Here is a 23,059-nt window from a genome sequence, read left to right on the forward strand (position 1 = left end):
TTCATGATGATAAAGTGGTCCAATCTCTAAGAAGACATGACAATCCTTAATGTGTTTGCACCTAATAACAGAGCATCAAAACAGATGAAGCGAAAACTCATCAAACTGCAAAGGGAAACAGATGAACTTACTATTACATGTGGATACTTTAATACCTTTCTTTCAAAAGTAAACAGATCTAGCAGGCAGAAAATCAATAAGGACGTAGTTGAACTCAACGGTACCATTAATCAACAGGGTATCAGATACATCCATTGACAACTTCATCCAATCACAGCAGAACACATTCTTCTCAAGCTCACATGGAACATTCACTATGATAGACCACATTTCAGACCATAAAATTGCACCTGAACAAATTTGAATAAATAAAAATTTTATAATGTCTGCTCTAAGCCCGCAATGAAGTTAAGGTAGAAATCAATAACAGAAAAATAGTTAAAAAAATACCAAAATACTTGGAAATTTAAAAATATACCTCTGAAAAGCACATGGGTCAAAGAATGTTAGATAAATTTTAAAACATATTAATCTATAGGAGAGTGAAAATACAACTTACCAAATGTGGGAGGCAGTGAAAGCAGTGCTTAGATGAAAATTTGTGTTGAATGCATATATTAGAAAAGAAAAAATATCTAAAATCAATAATATAAATGTTCACCTTAGAAAACTAGTAAAAGAAGAAAAAAGTATATCCAAAGTAAGCATAAGGACAAAAATAATAAAAATCAGACCAGAAATAAATGAAACTGAAAAGAAGAAATCAAAAGAGAAAATTAACAAAACCAAATGGCGGTTTTTTGAAAAGATCAATAAAATTGATGACCCTTTAGCTATGCTAACAGAAAAAGAGAGAAAACACAAATTACTAATATCATCTCTACAGATTTGATGCACATTATAAGAATAATAAATAAACACTATGGAGAACTCTTCTACACATTTTATCACCTAGATAAAATGAACCAATTAATTGAAAGACATAATATGCCAAAACTCACAGAAAAAATAGACAAACTGAATAGCCTTATACATTTTAAATAAATTGAGTTAATAATTAAGCTTCCTAAAACAGGAATAACAGGCCCAGAGGTGTTTAATGATGAATTCTACAAAGCATTTAGGGAAGAAATTATCCCAATTCTCTACTATTTCTTCCAGAAAATGAAAGGTGAGAAAATGCTTTCTCATTTTATGAGTCCAGCATTTCCCTAATACCAATATCAGGTAAAGATACTACAAGAAAAGAAGGCTGCAAACCAGTGTCTCTCATGATCATAGATACAAAAATCCTCAGCAAATTATGAGTAAATCACATCCAATAATGTATAAAAGAAATTAAACATCACAGTCAGTGAGATTTGTTCAGGTATGCAGGATTGGTTCAACATTTGGAAATCTATTAATATAATCCATCACAACAACAGGCTAAAGAGGAAAATTACATGATCATATAAATAGATGCAGAAAAATCATTTGAAAAAATTCAGTACTTATTCATGATAAAAACTCTAAGCAAACTAGGATAAAAGAGAATTTATTTAACTTAATAAAGAGTATTTACAAAAAACCTTGCAACTGACCTCATATTTAACAGTGAGAAACGAAAAGCTTCTCCACTAAGATCAGGGACACTTTACTGGAAGTTCTAGCTAATGCAATAACACAGAAAGGAAAATAAAAAGTGTGCAGTTTTGTGAGGATGAAATAAAACTGTTTTTCTTGACAGATGACATGATTGCCTATGTAGAAAATCTACAGTCAAAGATCTCCTGGAACTAGCAAAGTTAAGAAATGCAAGGTTAATATGTAAAAGTTAAGCACTTTTTAATGACAGCAATAAACAAGCGGAATTTGAAATAAAAAACACAGTACTATTTACATTAGCACCCAAAACTATAATATATCTAGGTATAAATCTAACAAAATGTATGTAAGATCTATATTTTAAAAACTATAAAGCTTTGATGAGTGAAATTTTAAAACAGAAGTAAGTAAGTAAATAAATAAATAAATAAATGGAGAGATATTACATGTTCGTGGCTAGGAAGACTTAGTATTCTTAAGTTGTTAGTTCTTCCCAAATTGATACATAAAGTCAATGCAATCCCATCTAAATCTCAAGGAGTTATTTTATATATATAGAAAAGCTATTTCTAAAATTAGTATGGAGAGTCAAAAGACCCAGAATAGCCAACACATATTGAAGGAGAAAAACAATGTTGGAAGATGGATAATATCCAACATCAAGACTTACTATAAAGCTATGGTAATCAAGGTAATTATATTGGTGAAATAATAAACAGATAAAGCAAACATAATAGACAGCCCAGAAATAGACCCACATAAATATAGTCAACTAATCTTTGACAAATGACAAAACATAGTCTTTTCAACAAATAGTTCTGGAAGAGAACTAGGATAGCTGAAAACAAATAGTTCAACAAAATATGTAAGTTTAGACACAGACCCTACATTCTTCACCCAAATTAACTTCAAATGGGTTATAAACCTAATTGTCAAATGCCAAACTACAAAACTCCTAGAAGATAACATAGGAGAAAATCTAGATGGCCTTGGATATGGCAATGACTTTTTAAAAATAAAATCCCAAAGTCATGTTCCATAAAATACATAACCAATAAGCTGAACTTTACTAAAATTAAAAATTTATCTGTGAAAGATACTTTCGAAAACATAAAAAGACAAGACACAGAACGGGAGAAAATATTTGCCAAAGATGTATCTGTTTGAGAGCTGTTATCTAAAATAAAAAAAGAACTCTTAAAACTTGACAATTAGAAAATGAGCAACCTGAAAAATGAGCAAAAGACCTAGGCAGACACCTCACCAAAGAATATATACAGATGGCAAGTAAGCATATGAAAAGATGCTCCACATAACGTGTCGTTAGGGAAGGCAAAATGAAACAATGAGGTGCCACTACAGGCTGATTAGGATTAGGATGGCCAAAATCCAAAACAGTGACATCAAAAGGTGGTGGAGAGGTTGACAAAGAGGACCTCTCACTGATTTCTGGTGATAATGTCAAATGGTAGAGCCACTTTGGAGGACAATTTGGCAGTTTCTTGCAAAACGAAACTTACTTTTACCACATAATACAACAGTTTTGCTTCTTACTATTTACCCAAAATGAATTGAAAAATTATGTCCATACAAAAACAAATACACTGGTGTTAATAGTGGACTTATCCACAATTGCCAAAACTTGGAAGGGACCATAATGTCCTTCAGTGGTTGAAAAGATAAATGAACTGTGGTATATCCAGATAATGGAATATCACTGAGTACTAAAAAGAATGAGCTATCAAGCCATGAAAAGAGTGATAGTCATGAAAAAAACATAGAGGAAACTTAAATGCATATTACTGGGTGAAAGAAGCCAATATGAAAAGGCTATATACTGTATGATTAAAACTATATGACATTCTGGAAAAGGTAAAACTGTGGAGACAACAACATCAGTGGTTGGCAGTAGTGGGAAAAAGGGATAAACAGGGAGAACACAGATGATTTTTAGGGTAGTGAAACTATTTTGTGTAACACTTTAATTGAGGATACATATTATACATTTGTGTAAACCTATAAAATGTACAACACCAAGAGTGTACCCTAATGAAAAGTGATATCGCTTTGAGTGATAATGAACTATCACAGAAAGTTCATTGCTTTTAGCAAACTTATCACTGTGGTATTATGGATACTGGGGTTAGTGTGTGTGTGGAAGTAGGAACATAAGGGAGCTCTGTGTACTTTCTGTTCAATTTTGCTGTGAACCTTAAATTGATCTAAAAATAATGCCTATTCAATCCTGCTGTAAAATGAAATAAAAACTTTATTCTAAAGTGTTTAATAATGGTGGTTCCCATGACAGACCTATAATTGCAAAAAAGGTCTGGCTAATTTTTCTGCCAGTATACTTTCATAACTCAGCTCCAGACCACAGAAAGGCAATAACTTCATTTCCATTGTACTTCTAATTACAGTTTGATTTGAGTTTTTTATGTTTTGTATGATATTATTGATGATCTAGTTGAAAATAAAACTAATGTAGACATGTAAAGTCATGTTACATTTTGTGGTCTATATTGCTTATGTGTTAAAATTACAGTTTTAAACATTAACTTATTAATGTTATTTTTATTTGTAAATACTGTCAGTGCTTTTTTATAACATAAATACTGATTTTAAGTATGTGAAGACAGAGCAACTTGACATTAATGTCTTCACCTTTCTGTCCCCTATTTTTATGCAAATACTAAATTTATTATTCAGTTGCAACTAATTTTTAAAATATACATGTATTGCTTTATTACGCCATTTAAACATAAACAGAAAATCTTTCTTTAAAGTGTGAAAATTTCTGAAAATTTTAAAATAAAGTTAATGAAAATGTATATTGAAAATTAGATTAACAGTCCATGAGTCTTTACTCTTGCATTAATTATACAAAAAAAAAGTACACTGGGTAATTTGGGAATGTACCAGTAAATTTAAGTTTGATTTTTCAAGAATTTCATTAATAGTTATTGTATTAGTCAAGGTTGTCTTAAGAGGGAGAGAACTAATAGGAGATATATATCTACACAAAGGGAGTTTATTATGTATTAATTTACGTGTTCACAAGGTCCCATAATAGGCTGTCTGCAAGCTGAGAAGCAAGGAAAGCCAGTCTGAGTCCCAAAACTGAAGAACGTGGAGTCCCATGTTTGAGGGAAGGAAGCATCCAGCACTGGAGACAGGTGTAGGCTGGGAGGCTAGGCCCATCTCTCCTTTTCACGTTTTTCTGCCTGCTTTATTTTTGCTGAAAGCTGATTAGATTGTGCCCACCAGATTAAGAGTAGATCTGCCTTCCCCAGCCCACTGACTCAAATGTTAATCCCTTTTGGCAACACCCACACAGACACTCCCAGGATAAATACTTGGTATCCCTCAATCCAATCAAGTTGACACTCAGTATTAACCATCATGGTTATTCAGTCCCTTCATGTCATAGAATTGTATATCTTAAATAAGCATATTTTAAAGAAGTATAATCCTCAAAATAGCGCATCAGATCACCTTTCATTTTGAGCAGTTTGACCATGCATAAGTGATGTGCTCATAGCACTATTTTACTGTTGGCAGCCATGGAAGTTGCACCAAGAACCTTGAAGACAAACAATCCAACTATTACAACTCTAAAAGCATTTAAAGTGTACAATAAAACTGACTCTCAAGCATAAATTAGAAAAACCAAACAAACAAAACTATAGTCTTTGAATTTGGCAGTCTTTCAATGTGGAAATGCTTTGACACTTCCAAATTTAGTGTGAGTGTCACTGAATGGCAGTGAATATAAAAAGGAAACTAGGAAACCATATACCCTAATGCTTAAAATAACCCCAAACCTTAAACCATATCTGACCGGTAAAACTAGGGATGTTACAACAAATAAAGGAAAATACTTAATAGTGTGTTTTAAAATATAAATCCTGAATTTCTTGGCTAGCAGAAGTTCTTTAATTAGGAATTTGCTTAATATTATTCTTTTATATTATCATGCCTCTTTCTCAGATCTTCTTTAAATTTCTTTCATTTACTATTTTCACATTCAGATTTATCTTGTAATTTTATCAGTGAATGAAACATAGTCAGGCACTGGGATCCTACTGCTAAAATATATTCTCAATCTTCTGTAAGTCCAGAGAGATGTTTCTAAGCTCTTCAAGGAAAACTTTTATAAGATTTCAAGGTAATATGTATACATAAAATTATTCTCTTTTTGTTGTGCTTGAGGCACATAGCAATAGTCTGATCCAACTATTTGTTAAGGTTTGATTTTAGAATACTTAGTGTTGAAAGAATTCCCATTGGAACTTAATTCACAAAAGGAGATTTTCAGTCTGGGGAGCAAATATGTAAGTATAGTAGAAACCATGAACAGGAAGGAAAATGGTCTGAGACAAATGGGGAGGGTCCCGAGTAGGGATTGAATAGCTAATTGAAGAACCAATTAACTAAAGTACAAAACTAAGATAATCACTACAGCAGTTGAACCTCATAATTGACTTGGTTGAAAATATTTACACAAATAAATCAAAAGTACCTTTCATTTATTAGCCAGGCATCTTCCATAGTTTATTAAATATGTAGACACAATCATCTTCACAAGTGAATTCAGTATTTAAGAATAAAAACAGGAGCACTATCTTGTTTATAAATAACCTTCCAATAATATGACTTGATGCTCACTTGTCACTCATTTATCTGATTTGGACTTTGGGCTTGGGAGTGTGCAATAATTAAATCTTTGGATTACACAGTGTTCAATTAAGATTGTATCTACAACACTAAATATCTGTAATTTCTATAACCTGTACATATATGATATAAATAATTATGTATTTATATTGTGTTAATATAACTTAATAAATATAATTTTATATAATTATATATAAAATATGTATGAATATAAAATATTTATATAACCATATCCATATGATTATTTATATAATTAATCTACAGGCTGTGCTGTAAACACTGAGGTAATGTACATACATGAAAAACAAAGTAAAAGAGAGAATTAAAGCCAGGTCCTGAATAGTGTGGAGGAAAGGGAGTTTATGGAGTAGAAGTGATCTTTAAACAGAAAACTCGATTTCTCAAATTCAACTTTCTAATATTTTCATCCATAACCCCTATTAAACCCAGTTAAATTCCACTGATAAAATCTTGCCATGTAATCTTTGAACTTTGTACCAGTGTTTTCAATAAATCTGTCCCTTTGAGTACATAGAGTAGAAAAATATGCAAAAATCACCTGCATATTAATCACACTTTTTTTTTTTCCATTGCTCATTTTATTTCAATAGCCAACTGTCCTCAGAGAAGAAACTGTTCACGTCACAGGCGATCAGAGGCACCATTCTATTCCCTAGGGACTGCATCAGTGCTTATGAACAGCCTACTTTTTAAAGTTGGCAATCACTATAAAAACATCAAATAGTCAAACTAATAAATTTTTTAAAACCAATGCCCATAATGGCTGAAACTTTATGGAGGGGGAATGAAGTAGCCCCAGCAGCCAGGATGCTTGCTAGTAAAACCCCTTAGAGAGGGGCAAGGGGCTGTGGCCAGGAAGATGTAGGGGACAGAGCAGCAAGGCAGGACGCTGCAGAACCTGCTGTCAACGACCCTGGTCCTGGCTGCTGGCTCCAGCCACCTGGATGAACTGGAATCTCGATGTCTGTGGTGCCCCCAGCACCCTGGAGGACCAGGCAAAGGCAGCAGAAGGCTGAAATAGATGATGCCTTCTGTCCTGGAGTGGGGCCTGAGGAAATCAAATATTGTCTCTGGGGCTTGTTTCAATAAATGGCAGTGCAACCCAAGGACAGTTAAATTCATTCCTAAATGGGAGCTTCTCTCAGCGCCCACTCCTCAGAGCCCTGGTCCTCCCCCGGTAATAACTTCCTCCATACTCCTCTCCAACTGTACATCGCAGAACTGAAACTTAGAAATCGCCCTCCTTCCTCCTATATTGAACTGGGAATCAGTTGCCATCTATGCTGTCAACCTTCCTCCCTCCCTACACATCACTGAATGAAGACAAGAAAACTGTTGCTGTCGTCCCCCAGTGCCCTACTCTGCTGGCCTGGAGCGCGGGCCTGGGGCCTAAGTCGGACTGCTCCTGAGACGATGGCTGGCTGGGCTCACCCGGTGGCACCTCTGCATCCTGATCATCAGTGTTCTCCTTGTCAGTATCAAACAGGACGGTCAGTGAGAAAGATGACGGAGGTGGTGGTGGGTTGGGGGGTGGTGGTGGGTGGGGGGGCGTGGGGTGGGGTGGGGTGGGGGGTGGGGGGAGGAAGTGGAGCGCAGAGAGGTAGCCTGGCGGGAGGAACTGGGGCTGTGGTGGAAGCGGTGGAAGGGGCGGCAGTGGCGGCGGCGGCAGGTAGTAGCTTGGCTGGAAGTCTCCCACTGGTTCTGATGCCAAGCCTCCGCCTTGGTACTGGCTGCGGGACACATGCCGGAAGCCCTGCTGCAGGGGGACGCCAGGAGGGGCGTCCAGGTAACCCAGCGGGAACGGGCAGTAGGGGGTGCATGCTGGAGCCGCCAGGGTACTCAGGGCCCAGTGCACGGTCCGGGTTGATGCTCACAGGGCGCCCAAAGTCGGTGAACGGCGGGCCAGGCACGGGCCGCAGCGGCCTGCGCAGGTCCAGGGGGCCGGGGTAGCCACTGCCTGTGGCCTCCGCCCCAAAAGGGGGTCCCGCAAGGCTGGGCATCGCCACGGCGGCTCGCTCACTCGGCTCCACGTGGCCGCGGCCGCCCAGAACCGGTTGGAAGGCGCTCGGGCCGGGACTCTGGCCCCGCGAGGGCCGCTCGAAGAAGCAGGCGGCCGCGCGGCCCTCGGGTACCGGCTCGGCGTCTCCGGGGGGGTCTCCGGAGGCAGAGGGCGGGGGCACGCGCCCGGGAGGGGGGCGGGAGCGGCGGCCGCGGCCCGGGAGGCCTGCTCTGGACCTTGCGCACCCAGGGCCGCCTCCTGCTCCTCCTCGGCGGCCTGCGTCTTGAGCACCTTCTGCGCGGCCATGATCTTCTGGCGCTCGGAGATCAGGTAGCACTTCTCGCAGAGGCACTGCTTCCAGCGGCATTTGCCCGCGTGGCCCTTGACGGGCACCAGGAAGCCATGGTTCCTGCATCTCGAGCACTTGGGGGTGCGCACCATCTTGTCGGCCATTGGCAGGGTCAGCCTTCCTAGCACAACCACCACCTCTGGGAGCTGCAGAGCAAGTCTAATCACACTTTAAAAATCACTGTGTGATACAACCTTGCCTTTTTTTGTGTATCAAATATAAACCATGGCTGTGTTACAACTTTGTGAGATTCCTCATCATTGTAGTGACATACCTATATTATTATTGTCTTCCTAATCATTACTTCAACAATGTTTTATTTTGCATCCTTGAAGCAAGAGTAGAAGTTAATAAGCCTTACCAGCTTGAAACCAAGCAGATAAAGAAATATAGTTTTATATTGTGATATAAATTTGAAACTCAAAACTGTCTCAAAGTTCATGAAAAATAAAACTTTTCATATACAATTCATTTGAAAAAATCACTATAATAAATTATTGTAAAAATGTTACCACATATTTATAATGTTAGTAAAGATTTTATTGTTTTCCACAGATCTATTTTTTATTTTAATTTAATTTAATTTAATTTTTTTTTTTTGAGAAGGAGTTTCGCTCTGTCACTCAGACTGGAGTGCAGTGGCATGGTCTTGGCTCACTGCAGCCTCCACCTCCTGGGTTCAAACGATTCTCCTGCCTCAGCCTCCCAAGTAGCTGGGATTACAGGTGTACACCACCACGCCCAGATAAACTTTTGTATTTTTAGTAGAAATGGGGTTTCACCATGTTGGCCAGGCTGGTTTTGAACTCCTGACCTAGTGATCTGCCTGCCTCAGCCTTATCAGACACATGGTTTGTAAATATTTTCTCTCGACCTGTGGGTTGTACCTTCACTCTGTTAATTGTGGGTTTTTCCTTTTTTTTTTTGCTGTGCAAATGCTTTTTAGTTTATGATCCTTTTGTCTATTTTTGCTTTCGCTATCTGTGCTTTAGGGTTCTAATCAAGAAATCGTTGTTCAGACTAATGCTGTTGAGCTTTTCCTTATGTTTTCCTATCATAGTTTTACAGGTTTAAGTCTTACGTGTAAGGTTTTAAATCCATTTTTGAGTTGATTTTTGTATATGGTGTAAGAAAAGAGTACAATTTTATTGTTCTGCATGTGGATATCCAGTTTTCTCAACACCATTTATTGAAGAGATTGTCCTTTCCCGATTGTGTGTTCTTGACATATTTGTTGACCATCAGTTGACCATAAATGTAATTATTTTTAGGATTTTGTTCTGTTCCATTGGTTGATGTCTATGTTTTTGCATTAATATCATACCGTTCATACTGTTTTGATTGTAATAGCTCTGTAATATATCTTGAAATCAGATTATATTATGCCTCTAGCATTGATCTTTTTGTTCAAAATTGTTTGTGCTTCTTGGAGTCTTCTCTGACTCTATAAGAATTTGAAGATTTCTTTTCTATCTCTGTGAAAAATGACATTGGAATTTTGAAAGAAATTGCATTGACTCTTTAGATCAGTTTTATGTAGTATGGATATTTAAAACAATATTAAATTTTCTTTTTTCTTTCTTTCTTTCTTTTTTTTTTTTTTTTGAGACAGAGTCTTGGTCTGTCACCCAGGCTGGAGTGCAGTGGCCGGATCTCAGCTCACTGCAAGCTCCGCCTCCCGGGTTTAGGCCATTCTCCTGCCTTAGCCTTCTGAGTAGCTGGGACTACAGTTGCCCGCCACCTCGCCTGGCTAGTTTTTTGTATTTTTTAGTAGAGACGGGGTTTCACCACGTTAGCCAGGATGGTTTCCATCTCCTGACCTCGTGATCCGTCCGTCTCGGCCTCTCAAAGTGCTGGGATTACAGGCTTGAGTCACTGCTCTCAGCCAATAAACAATATTAATTTTTCTAATCCATGAACATGGGATATCTCTGTTTATTCACGTCTTCCTCGATTTCTTTCATTAATGTCTTATAATTTTCAAAGTATAGATCTTTCCCCTTCTTAGTTACATTTACTCCTAAATGTTATTATTTTTTAATATTATTGTAAAGGGGATTGTTTTCTTAATTTCCTTTTCAGATCGTTTACTCTTAGTGTAGAGAAACACTAATAATTTTTTTATGTTAATTTTGTAACCTGCAACTTTGTTGAATTCATTTATCAATTCTAGCAGTTTTTTGGTTAAGTCTTTAGGACTTTCTCATATATACCATTATGTTATCAGCAAGCAGAGAGAATTTCAACTTCTTTTTTTTCATATAAAATTTTAAATTTCTTTTATTTGCCTAATATGTCTCGATGTTCAGTACTAATTAAATAGTAGTGGGAAGAGGTGGCAATTTTGTCTTGTTTCTAATCTTACAGAAAAATTTTCAACTTTTTACCATTTAACATGATGTTAGCTGTGGGCTTTTCATATATGGATTTTATTGCATTGAGGTACATTCCTTCTATACCTATTTTTTTGAGAGTTTTTTTTTTTTTTTTTTTTTTTTTTTTTTTTGAGACGGAGTCTTGCTCTGCCGCCCAGGCTGGAGTGCAGTGGCCGGCTCTCAGCTCACTGCAAGCTCCGCCTCCCGGGTTCACGCCATTCTCCTGTCTCAGCCTCCCGAGTAGCTGGGACTACAGGCGCCCGCCTCGTCGCCCGGCTAGTTTTTTGTATTTTTTTAGTAGAAACGGGGTTTCACCGTATTAGCCAGGATGGTCTCGATCTCCTGACCTCGTGATCCGCCCGTCTCGGCCTCCCAAAGTGCTGGGATTACAGGCTTGAGCCACCGCGCCCGGCGAGAGTTTTTAACATTAATGAATGTTGAATTTTTTTAATTGCTTTTTCTATATCTATTGAGATGATTATATCACTTTTACACTTCATTTGGTTAATATTTTGATGACATTTATTGATTTACATATGTTAAATCATCCTTCCATCCCTGGGATAAATACTACTTGATTATAGTTAATAATCTTTTCAATGTGCTATTAAATTTGGTTTGCAATTATTTTCTTGAGGATTTTTATATCCGTGTTCATCTAAGATCTTGGAATACATACCTACATACATGTATATTGATATACATATATATGTATGTGTATACACAGGCCAGTATCCTTGATGAACACAGATGAATTGTTCATAGCAATGAGTTGTTCATAGCAGTCTCTTATGATACTTTGTGTTTCTGTGATATTAGCTGTAATTTTTCCACCTTCACTTCTGATTTTGTTTGAGTCTTCTCTTTTTCACTTTGTTAATCTAGATAACGTTTGTCAATTTTATCTTTTAAAAAACTGTTTCAGTTTTGTTGATATTTTATGTTGTTTTTCTAGTCTCTGTTTTGTTTATTGCCACTCTGATCTTTGTTATTTCTTTCTTTCTGGTAAATTCAGGCTTACTTTGCTTTTCTCTTTCTAGTTTCTTGAGGTGTAACATTAGATTATTTGAGATTTTTCTCTTTTTGACATAGGTATTTATTGCTATAAACTTCCATGTCAAGTCTGCTTTTGCTACATCCTGTAAGTTTTACTTAACTTTGATAAGTTGCACAAACTTTTACTATTTCCCTCCACAATTTGTTTTTGTTGACATATTAAAAAAAAACTTTTATTTTAGGTTCAGGGATACATGTACAGGTTTGTTATGTTGGTAACTTACATGTATATCATGGGAGTTTAGTACAGATTATTTCATCACCCAGGAAATAAATATAATACTTTACAGGTAGTTTTCTGATCCTCATCATTCTCCTGCCCTCCACCCTCAAGTGGACCCCAGTGTCTGTTGTTTCCTTCTTTGTGTCCATGTGTACTTAATGTTTAGTTTCCACTTATAAGTGAACATGTGGTATATTTAGTTTTCTGTTGCTGCATTAGTTTGCTTAGGATACTGACCTCCAGCTTCATTCATGTTGCTGCCAACAGTGTAATCTTGTTCTTTTTTATGGCTGCATAATGTTCCATGATATGTATATACTGCATTTTATTGATCTAATCTATCATTGGCTGACAATTAGGTCGATTCCATATATTTGCAATTGTGAACAGTGCTGTGATGAACATACACATGCATGTGTCTTTGTGTTATAATGATTTCTATTCCTTTTGGTATACACCCAATATTGGGATTGCTGGGTCAAATGGTAGTTTTGTTTTGTTTTGTTTTGTTTTGTTTTTGGTTCTTTTTTGAGACAGAGTCTCGCTCTGTGCCCAGGCTGGAGTGCAGTGGCGTGATCTCGGCTCACTGCAACCTCCGCCTCCAAGGTTCAAGCGATTCTCCTGCCTCAGCCTCCCGAATAGCTGGGACTACAGGCATGCACCACCACACCCAGCTAATTTTTGTATTTTTAGCTGAGATGGGTTTTCAACGTGTTGACCAGGATGTTCTCTATCTCTTGACCTCATGATCTGCCAGCCTGGCCTCCCAAAGTGCTGGGATTAGAGGCATGAGCCACCGCACCTGGCCTAGCTCTGTTTTAAGTTCTTCGAGAAATTGTCAAACTGCTTTCTTCAACGGCTGAACTAATTTTCATTCCCACCAGCATTGTATAAATATTCTGTTTTCTCTGCAACCTGGCCAGCATGTGCTATATTTTCACTTTTAATAGTAGCCATTCTAAATCAGGTCAGACGGTATCTTACTGTGGTTTCGATTTGCGTTTCTCTAATGATTAGTGATGTTGAGCATTTTCTTCCTATGCCTATTGGCTATGTACAGTCTTATTTTGAAAAGTGTCTGTTCATGTTCATTTTTATTTATTTATTTTTTAAATTTTGCTTTAAGTTCTGGGATACATGTGCAGAACGCACAGGTTTGTTCCCTAGGTATACATGTGCCATGGTGGTTTATTGCACCTATCAACCCGTTATCTAGGTTTTAAGCCCCACATCTTTGTCTACTTTTTAATGAGGTTGTTTGTTTTTTGCTTGTTGATTTGTTTCTTATAGATTCTGTATACTAAACCTTTGTTGGATGCATAGTTTGCAAATATTTTCTCCTATTCTGTAGGTTGTCTTACTCTGTTGATAGTGTCTTTTGCTGTGCCAAAGCTCTTCAATTTAATTGGCCTCATTTGTCAATTTTTGCTTTTGTTGCAATTGCTTTTAACATCTTTGTCATGAAATATTTGCCAAAGTCTATGTTGAGATTGATATTTCTTAGTTTATCTTCCAGGACTTTTATAGTTTTATATTTAAGTTGTTAATCCATCTTGAGTTAATTTTTGTTATGATGTAAGGAAGGGGTCCAGTTTTAATCTTCTACATATGGCTAGCCAGTATTTCCAATACCATTTTTTAATAAGGAGTCCTTTTTCCATTGCTTATTTTTGCTGACTGTGACAAAGATCAGATGGTTGTAAGTGGAAAGCATTATTTCTGGGCTCTCTATTCTCTTGCATTGCTCTATGTGTCTGTTTTTCTAACAGTACCATGTTGTTTTGGTTACTACAGTCTTATAGTATAGTTTCAAGTCAGGTAATGTACTGCCTCTAGTTTTGTTCTTTTTGCTTAAGATTGTTGGGGCTATGCAGACTCTTTTTTGGTTCCATATTAATTTTAGAATAGTCTTTTCTAATTTTATAAAGAATGTCATTGATAGCTTAATAGGAATGACATTGAATCTATAAATTTCTCTGCACAGTATGCCACTTTAAAATATTGATTCTATCCATGGAATGTTTTTCTAGTTATCTGTATCATTTCTGATTTCTTTGAGCAGTGTTTTGTAATGTTCATTGTAGAGATCTTTCACTTTCCTGGTTAGCTATATTCCTAAGTATTTTATTCTTTGAATGGGATTCAGTTCTTCATTTTGTTCTCAGCTTGGATGTTGCCGGTATATAGAAATGCTACTGATTTTGTACATTGATTTTGGATTTGTATCATCAAACTTTGCTGAAGTTGTTTATCAGATCCAGGAGCTCTGGGGTAGAGCCTATGAAGTTGTCTAGGTATAGAATCATATTATCTGCAAACAGAGATAGTTTGACTTCTTTCTTATTTGACTGTCTTTTATTTCTTTCTCTTACCTGATTGCCCCAGCCAGAACAACGTTGAATAGGAGTGGTGAGAATGGGCATCTATGTCTTGTGCCACTTCTCAAGGAAAATGCTTTCACCTTTTGCCCATTCAGTATAATGCTGGCTCTGGGTTTGTTGTGGATAACTTTTATTATTTTGAGGAACATTACTTCAATGCCTAATATATTGAGGGGTTTTAACATTAAAGAATGTTGATTTTTTTCAAAAGTCTTTTCTGACTATGTGGATTTTGTTTTTATTTCTGTTCATGTGATTAATCCATTTATTGATTTGTGTGTGTTGAATCAACCTTGCATCCCAAGGATAAAGTCTACTTGATTGTGATGGATTTGCTTTTTGATGTGCTGTTTGATTTGACTTGCTAGTATTTTGTTGAGGATTTTTGCATCTATATTCATTGCGACATTGCCTGAAATTTCCTGTCTTTTGGTTGTGTTGACACATTTAGTATCTCTTATACTTTGTGTCTCTTAACAAATTCCTGTAGTTTTTAATAGTTTTGTTTTTGATTTTCATACTAAAGATATAATTTCCACACCACCATCACAGCATAAAAATGTTTTGAGGTTGACTACATGGTTACTTCTGTCAGTGAGCTTCATATGTTTATATATTTTTATTTTGCTGCTTAGTGATCTTATTTTTCTGCTTGAAGTACTCCTTTTAGCATTTCTTGTAAGGCAAGTGTGCTGCTGATAAATACCTTCAACTTTTGTTTGTATTAGAAAGTTTTCTATCTCCATTCAATTTCTGAGGGCAGGATTAAAGGCTATAGTATTCTTAGTTAGCATTTTTTTTCTTTCAGCTTTTTGAGTATATCATTGCATTCTCTGGTAGCCTGCTGTTTCTGCTGCAAAATCTACTGATAGTCTTACAGATGTCCCCTTATATGTGATAACTTGCTTTTCCCCTGCAGCTTTCCATATTCTGTCTTTTTAACTTTTGATAATTTGATTATATTTTGTCTTGACATAGTTCTCATTAGATTAATACTATCAGATGTCTATTGAGCTTCTTGGACCTGATTTCTATTTTCTTCCTCACACTTGGGAAGTTTTCTGCCATTATTTTTTTTGGAATAGGTATTGTGTTATTTTCTGTTTTCTCCTTCTGGTGCATCAACAATGTGTATATATTTTTTCAGTTGATGGTTTCTTGTAAGTCCTTTAGGCTGTCTTCACTCTTTTTTATTCCTTTCTTTTTGTTCCTCATCTTGAATGATTTCCAATAGTCTGTCTTCAAGTTCACTAATTTTTTTCTTCTGCTTGATCTAGTTTTCTGTTGAATGACTCTATTAAATTTCTTAGTTCAGTTATTAAATTCTTCAGCTTGATTTATATTTGGTACTTTTAAATATTTTCTCTGTATTGAAGTTCAATTTGTTTATGCACTGTTCTCATTACCTTGATGAGCATCTTTCTGATGGTCTTTTTGAATTCTCTGACAGGTAAATAACATATATCAATCTTATTAGTGTTGGATTCTGGAGATTTATTTTGTTATGTTATTTGGAATATATTTCCCTGTTTGTTTATTTACTTTTTACTATCTTGGTGGCTTCTGCACAGTAGAAAGAAGAAACACTTCTCACAGTCTGGTCAGACCAGTCTTGTGTAGGAGGTGTTTCTCCCTATATAGCCATCCAGGGATGAGTTTAGGTGCCTCTAAGCTCTTTGTGCTTGTCTAACATGTTGTTTTTGTTCTTAGTGGCCCTCAAGAAATTTGAGAGTGTCACCTCATGCAATTGCTTTGATAAAGATAGGAAGCTAGTCCTTTGGGATACAACTGGAAAACTTAGGGTGTTAGATGCATTTTTCAGTTCCTTCTTTCCTTACAGAGAAGCTGAGAGCCAAAGTTTATATCCCACTCATTCTGCCCTACATGAAGGAGAGGGTCCAAGGCAATGCCCATAATTCTGATAAGACTGTTTACTTTGAAGCTGGAGAAATAGATGCTGAATGTTTGCAAGTTTAAAAGTTATGTTTTCGGCCGGGCGCGGTGGCTCACGCCTGTAATCCCAGCACTTTGGGAGGCCGAGGCGGGCGGATCACAAGGTCAGGAGATCGAGACCATGGTGAAACCCCGTCTCTACTAAAAATACAAAAAATTAGCCGGGCGCGGTGGCGGGCGCCTTTAGTCCCAGCTACTCAGGAGGCTGAGGCAGGAGAATGGCGTGAACCCGGGAGGCGGAGCTTGCAGTGAGCCGAGATCGCGCCACTGCACTCCAGCCTGGGTGACAGAGCGAGACTCCAACTCAAAAAAAAAAAAAAAAAAAAGTTATGTTTTCTTGTGTATGTGTGTGGTCTAGTTGACACAAGAGTACAAAGCTTAGTCAGCTCCCAGAGCCAGTTAATTTAAGAGCCAGTCCCTTGGATGAAAGATATAAAAGTTGAGGTGTTCGGTGCATGCAGATAATACTTCCAGGGAAAGTCTGCAGGTTTGGATTTATTTCTGTAGCCAGTCATGGAAGATAGTGTCTTCTCTCTTGTTCAAGCAAGGAGATGTCTCAAACTCTTCTATCCCAAGGAGACATCTTGTCTGGAGTTGTCACTGACCAAGCAAAAGAGGACGGCACATTGAGTATCCACTTCCCCTTTCAGGCACAAATAATTCTCCAGCCCTCCTTTAATGAGAGGTTGCTGAAATTTACAGCAGGAACAAGCCAGGAATGAAGGCTCAGGGAGTGTTGTCCTTCCTGTTCTTCCAGGCAGAGGCCTCCAACCTTTTTTCATATAGAGGTTGTAGAGGTAGAATTATTGCTAGAGCAAGCTGAAGAAGAAGGTGTGGGAATATCGTGATTTCCATTTAAGCTCAAAGAAATTTATTTTTTATTTGCTACACAGGCTCTCAGATACTAGCTTGTTAGAAGCCAGGCCACATAAAACTGCTGGAAAAGCATGCATCCAAATGCTTTCCAGGAGGAAGTTGGAAGCTGAGCTGATCCTGGGGGCTACCGCTGCTAGAAGTGCTGGCATGGTTCAAAATGCTCCCTTATTCTTTGTGATTGAAGGAAATCCTCTGATGTCCTGTACCTGCTTTTTGTCAAGTATAGTGATTTAAAAATCAAGTTCTCTGGCAGGAACTGTAAAATTTGGATGCTATATGTGTGATACAAGCCCTTCATCCCTCAGAAAAAGCTAGGAATTGGAGTTTTCTTCTTGAATATAAGGTATTATGAGTAGGGTGGGATTTGTGTAAAAATTTACCTTTGCTTTTCCTCCCCATTTTAGTGTGGATATTTTCTCAGTAGTCTGATGTATAGGAACTTTTCAACTGGATTTTGGCTATACCTTGGAGAAAACTGATCTATGTGTAAGTGTTTATTTGAGGTGCCTGTGGAAGGAGGTATAGTCAGGAGCCTCCTATTTGCCCATGTTGCTGATGTCACTCCTACGATACTTCCAACGACAGATGAAAACTCTAAAATTCTACTACAAGGGATCTAATGTCCCTTTACAAGGTCTAGATCAATTTTGTCATTATACAAGAGAGTTAGATTCAACCACCAACTTATAAGAATATTAACCTCGTGTGTCTTCTTACTAAAGAATTGTAGTATATTGACTGAGCATATGATAACATCTTATAAAATGGCTTTGTGTTAAATGATGCGGTACCTGAAAATCATCCAAAACACAGTCGATGTTAGAAAAAAATGTGAAGTTTCTGTTCCATAGAAATGATATAGTATAATGTTGTTCTTTGTGGCAAGACTGTTATTCTGACTATGAAAGCTAAAAAATCCGATACATTTTTAAAGTCATGTTTTTAAAAGCATAGGAAAAGCCGATAAAGCAAAGGAAGTACTAAGTGTTATGATTTTGGAGAGAAAATATTTTGGGAGAAAAGCTCATGATCTATGGCTTCTTTTTCTCTGGGACAATTATCAACTCTAGACATTGGGAAAAGATTAGAAATTCAGATTTGGACCAGACAAAGTTCATTACTGGTGCAGAGATATTTGTAAAGTTTCTGATGGTCTTGCTAGGGTAGAATAGAAAATTTATAGTCTTAAACACCTCCAACACAAAGCCAAATTTGTTTCAAGATATTTGATGGATTTTGAAGTTATGCATGGCAGGTGACTAGAGGCCAACTGGAAAGACTCTGAAAGTAGGAGTGGAGTTTCCAGTAATCTTGTGGTACCAAAGGGAAATCTTTGTGAGAGAAGAGCTGTGATGGATAAACCAATTCTTCAGTTGAAATTGTTCAGTAACCAACCTACCCTCTATGTGACTAGGAAATAAATGGAAAAAATCTCTGGACCACTATATTATTTAGAGACTCTAAAATTATTTTATCATGCTATATGATAAATATTGTGACCAATGACCACAGATATATTAAGGAAATCAAGAAAAATAAGAAGATATAAGTTATGACTCAGATTTTAGAGTTATCAGAGGAAGAGTTTAAAATAATCATGATTAATATTTAAAAGAAAATATTGGAAAAAAATGGAAAAATATTGAAAGATTGTAAAACTTACCATAAAATAGAAATTTTCTAAAAAAATTAAACAAACATTCTGTTACTGAATTTTAGAAATCTGAAATAAAGAAACTTATGAATCAGTTTAAGAGATGTGAGAAATGCTTAAGTCTAACATATGTGTAAGTGGAAGAGGAGGAGCACAGTAATATTTGAAGAAATAGTGGCTGAGAATTTTCCAAAACCATTAAAACTGTTACCCCAGAGGCAACAACCTACAAAAGCTAGAAATAATAAATAGAAAACAAAACAAATGGATAGGACAATACCAGTGACATCTAGGTACATCATAACAAAAGTTTAGAAATGAAGGACAAAAGCAAATCTTAAAAGTTCCAACAGGAAATTAATACATTGCATTCCAAAAGTAAAAATAACACTGAAAACTATTTTTTTCAAAAATTTATGGACGGTAGATGGTGATAAAATGTTATCTTTGAACACATAAACACACACTAATGCACACACCTGCTAACTCTAAATTTTATACCCAGCAAAAATCCTGCAAATACGTCAGCAATGTAAAGATGCTTGGCTGCAAACAAAACTAAGAAATTTTAATGTAAACACATTTGCATTAACACACACACACACTGTCAGATATATAAATAGTAATAGAAATACTTTGCATTACACTATAAAATTAATAATGCATTTTTAATATGGGTAACATGTATAACAAAATAGTTAATGGAAAAAGGTTACTCAAATTATTTGATTGATCTAAATGAATAAAAGAGGTGTTTATCAAAGAGATGGTATAGTATGAAAAAATAGTAAAATGATTGCTATAAAACCAAATGTACAAATATGTACACTATATATATATGGAGAATATCCTTTAAAAGACTAAGATTTTGAGGCTGGGGAAAAATAATAAAAAAACAAAAAAAGCAAACAGACAAAACTGTATACCGCTTACAAGAGACACATTCATGTAAAAGATGCAGAACTGGAAAAAGAATGCATGGCAGATATGCTATGCAAGTATTAAGGCAAAGACTTCTAGTTTGTTATGGGGCAATTAACCGCTTCAAATACTTGAAACAAAATTTGTCAGAATTAATGGATTAAAGAGATGAATCCATCCCAGCACTTTAGGAGGCCAAGATGGGCGGATCACAAGGTCAGGAGATTGAGACCATCCTGGCCAACATGGTGAAACCTCATCTCCACTAAAATACAAAAAATTAGCCAGGAGGGGTGGCATGTGCCTGTAGTCCCAGCTACTTGGAAGGCTGTGGCAGGGGAATCACTTGATCCCAGGAGCCAGAGGTTGCAGTGAGCTGAGTTTGCACCACTGCACTCCAGCCTGGTAACAAAGCAAAACTCTGTCAAAAAAAAAAAAAAAAAAAAAAAGAGAGAGATTAATCTGCAATCATGCTTGGGGGATTTAACACTGTGGTGTCAATAGATTATAGAAAAAAAGCAAAACATCAGTAAAAAGAAGAAAATCTGAGTTGCAAATCTAAAAAAAAAAAAAAAACTTATTGACATATAAAGAACAATGAATCCTGCTATAAGATAATAATTTTTTTTCAAGTGCACATGAAACATTTAGTAAAATTTACTCTCTGCATCATAAAGCTAGCTTCAAAAAATTTCAAAAGACTTTAAATGAGTCAAAGTATCCCTGAATTCCCTTATAAATCAATAATCAAAAATATACAGCGGCCTGAAAATTAAGCAATACACTTCTATATGATCATGAGTAAAATGAGAATTTATGTATGAAATTATTTATGATGTTTAATTGAATGGAATTGTATATGTGATGTACCTAAATTTATGGGATACTGCCATATAACCAACCTATTTGAAGGTCAGAAATTGAGAGTACATAAATGGTATGAAGACTGAAAATGAAGCAATTGGACAGAATAGTGAGTCTAGAAACAGATACACCCATTTATCACAAGGTGACACTTCAGCACAGTGGAGAAAAGTTGATCTTTTCAGTAAGCTGTGGTGTCAGTTAAATCTTCATATCTACAAAATAAATCAAGAAATGTACTTCAGCCATGTTAAAAATCAAATTCAGAATGTTAAAAAGCATAGCAACAAAGCGTTTTGGGACAAAAAATGAGAATATCAATGTTGACTTGGATTAAGCAAAGCTTTAAAAAGATACAAAAAAAAAAAAAACAGGAAACAATATGCCAAAATAAAATTAAAAATTTTGTATTAAAATGTTACTGAAATAGTGAAAAAACAGGTCATATAGTAGAAGATATTTTCAACATGAATATCTGATGAATGAGGCATATCAGAATATATAAGAAATTTCAACAAATTAATGTCAAAAACAAAATACATGCCAATATAAAATGTGCAAGACTTATATAGTTACCTCACAAAAGAGAATATCCACATGATCAATAAACATGTGAAAATGGTGCTACAGCTAAAGCAGTGTTTAGAAGGAAATTTATAGCACTAAATGCCCACATGAGAAAGCAGAGAAGATCTAAAATTGACACTCTGACGTAACAATTAAAACAACTAGAGAACAAGAGCAAACAAATTCAAAATCTAGCAGAAGACAAGAAATAACTAAGATCAGAGAAGAACTGAAGGAAATAGAGACACAAAAAAACCTTCAAAAAATCAATGAATCAAGGAGCTGTGTTTCTGAAAAGATCAACAAAATAGATAGACTGCTAGCCAGAATAATAAAGAAGAAAAGAGAGAAGAACCAAATAGACAAAATAAAAAATGATAAAGGGAAGATTACCACTGCTCTCACAGAAATACAAACTACCATCACAGAATACCATAGACACTTCTACATAAATAAATTAGAAAATCTTGAAGAAATAGATAAATTCCTGAACACATAAAGCCTCCCAAACTAAACCAGGAAGAACCTGAATCCCTAAATAGACCAATAACAAGTTCTAAAATTGAGGCAGTAATTAGTAGCCTACCAAGCAATAAAAATCCAGGACCAGACAGATTCACAGCCAAATTCTAACAGAGGTACAAAGAAGAGCTGGTACCATTCCTTCTGAAACTATTCCAAACAATAGAAAAAGAAGGACTCCTCCCTAACTCATTTTATGAGAACAGCATCATGCTGATACCAAAACCTGGCAGAGACACAACAAAAGAAGGAAATTTCAGGCCAATATCCCTGATGAACATTGATGGGAATATCCTCAATAAAATATGGGCAAAGTGAATCCAGCAGAACATCAAAAAACTTGTCTACCACAATTAAGTAGGCTTCATCCCTGGGATGCAAAACTGGTTCAACATACGCAAATCAATAAATGTAATCCATCACAGAAACAGAACCAATGACAAAAACCACATGATTATCTCAATAGATGCAGAAAAGGCCTTTGATAAAATTCAACATCAATTCATGCTAAAACACTCAGTAAACTAGGTATTGATGGAATATATCTCAAAATAATAAGAGCTATTTATGACAAACCCACAGCCAATATCTTGCTGAATGGGCAAAAACTGGAAGCATTCCCTTTGAAAACTGGCACAAAACAAGGATGCCCTCTCTCACCACTCCTATTCAACACAGTATTGGAAATTTTGACGAGGAAAATCAGGCAAAGAGAAAGAAATAAAGGGTATGCAAATAGAAAAAGGGTAGTCAAATTGTCTCTGTTTGCAGATGACATGATTGCATATGTAGAAATCTCCAATGTCTCAGCCCAAAACTCCTTACTCTGATAATTAAATTCAGCAGAGTCTCAGGATACAAAATCAATGTGCAAAAATTACAAGCGTTCCTTTACACCAATAATAGACAAACAAAGAGCCAAATCATGAGTGAACTCCCATTCACAATTGTTACAAAGAGAATACCATAACTAGCAATGCAACTTATAAGAGATGTGAAAGACCTCTTCAAGGAGAAGTACAAACCACTGCTCA

The 23,059-nt window shown here is 36.2% G+C and overlaps 1 protein-coding gene across 1 annotated transcript; it reads right to left on the bottom strand.

Annotated features, from left to right (window-relative positions):
• Positions 1 to 7,588: 7,588 nt before the first annotated feature.
• On the bottom strand, positions 7,589 to 8,786 carry LOC117079040 (doublesex- and mab-3-related transcription factor B1-like). Its single transcript, XM_033202686.1, is given in 3 exon segments — positions 7,589 to 8,098; positions 8,100 to 8,434; positions 8,437 to 8,786. Coding segments are annotated over 3 exon segments (1,146 nt in total). The 5' UTR covers positions 8,738 to 8,786.
• Positions 8,787 to 23,059: the final 14,273 nt, after the last annotated feature.

Source organism: Trachypithecus francoisi, unplaced genomic scaffold (assembly GCF_009764315.1).
Source record: "Trachypithecus francoisi isolate TF-2019V2 unplaced genomic scaffold, Tfra_2.0 Lachesis_group7, whole genome shotgun sequence".
In the NCBI taxonomy this organism is placed as follows: Eukaryota; Metazoa; Chordata; class Mammalia; order Primates; family Cercopithecidae; genus Trachypithecus; species Trachypithecus francoisi.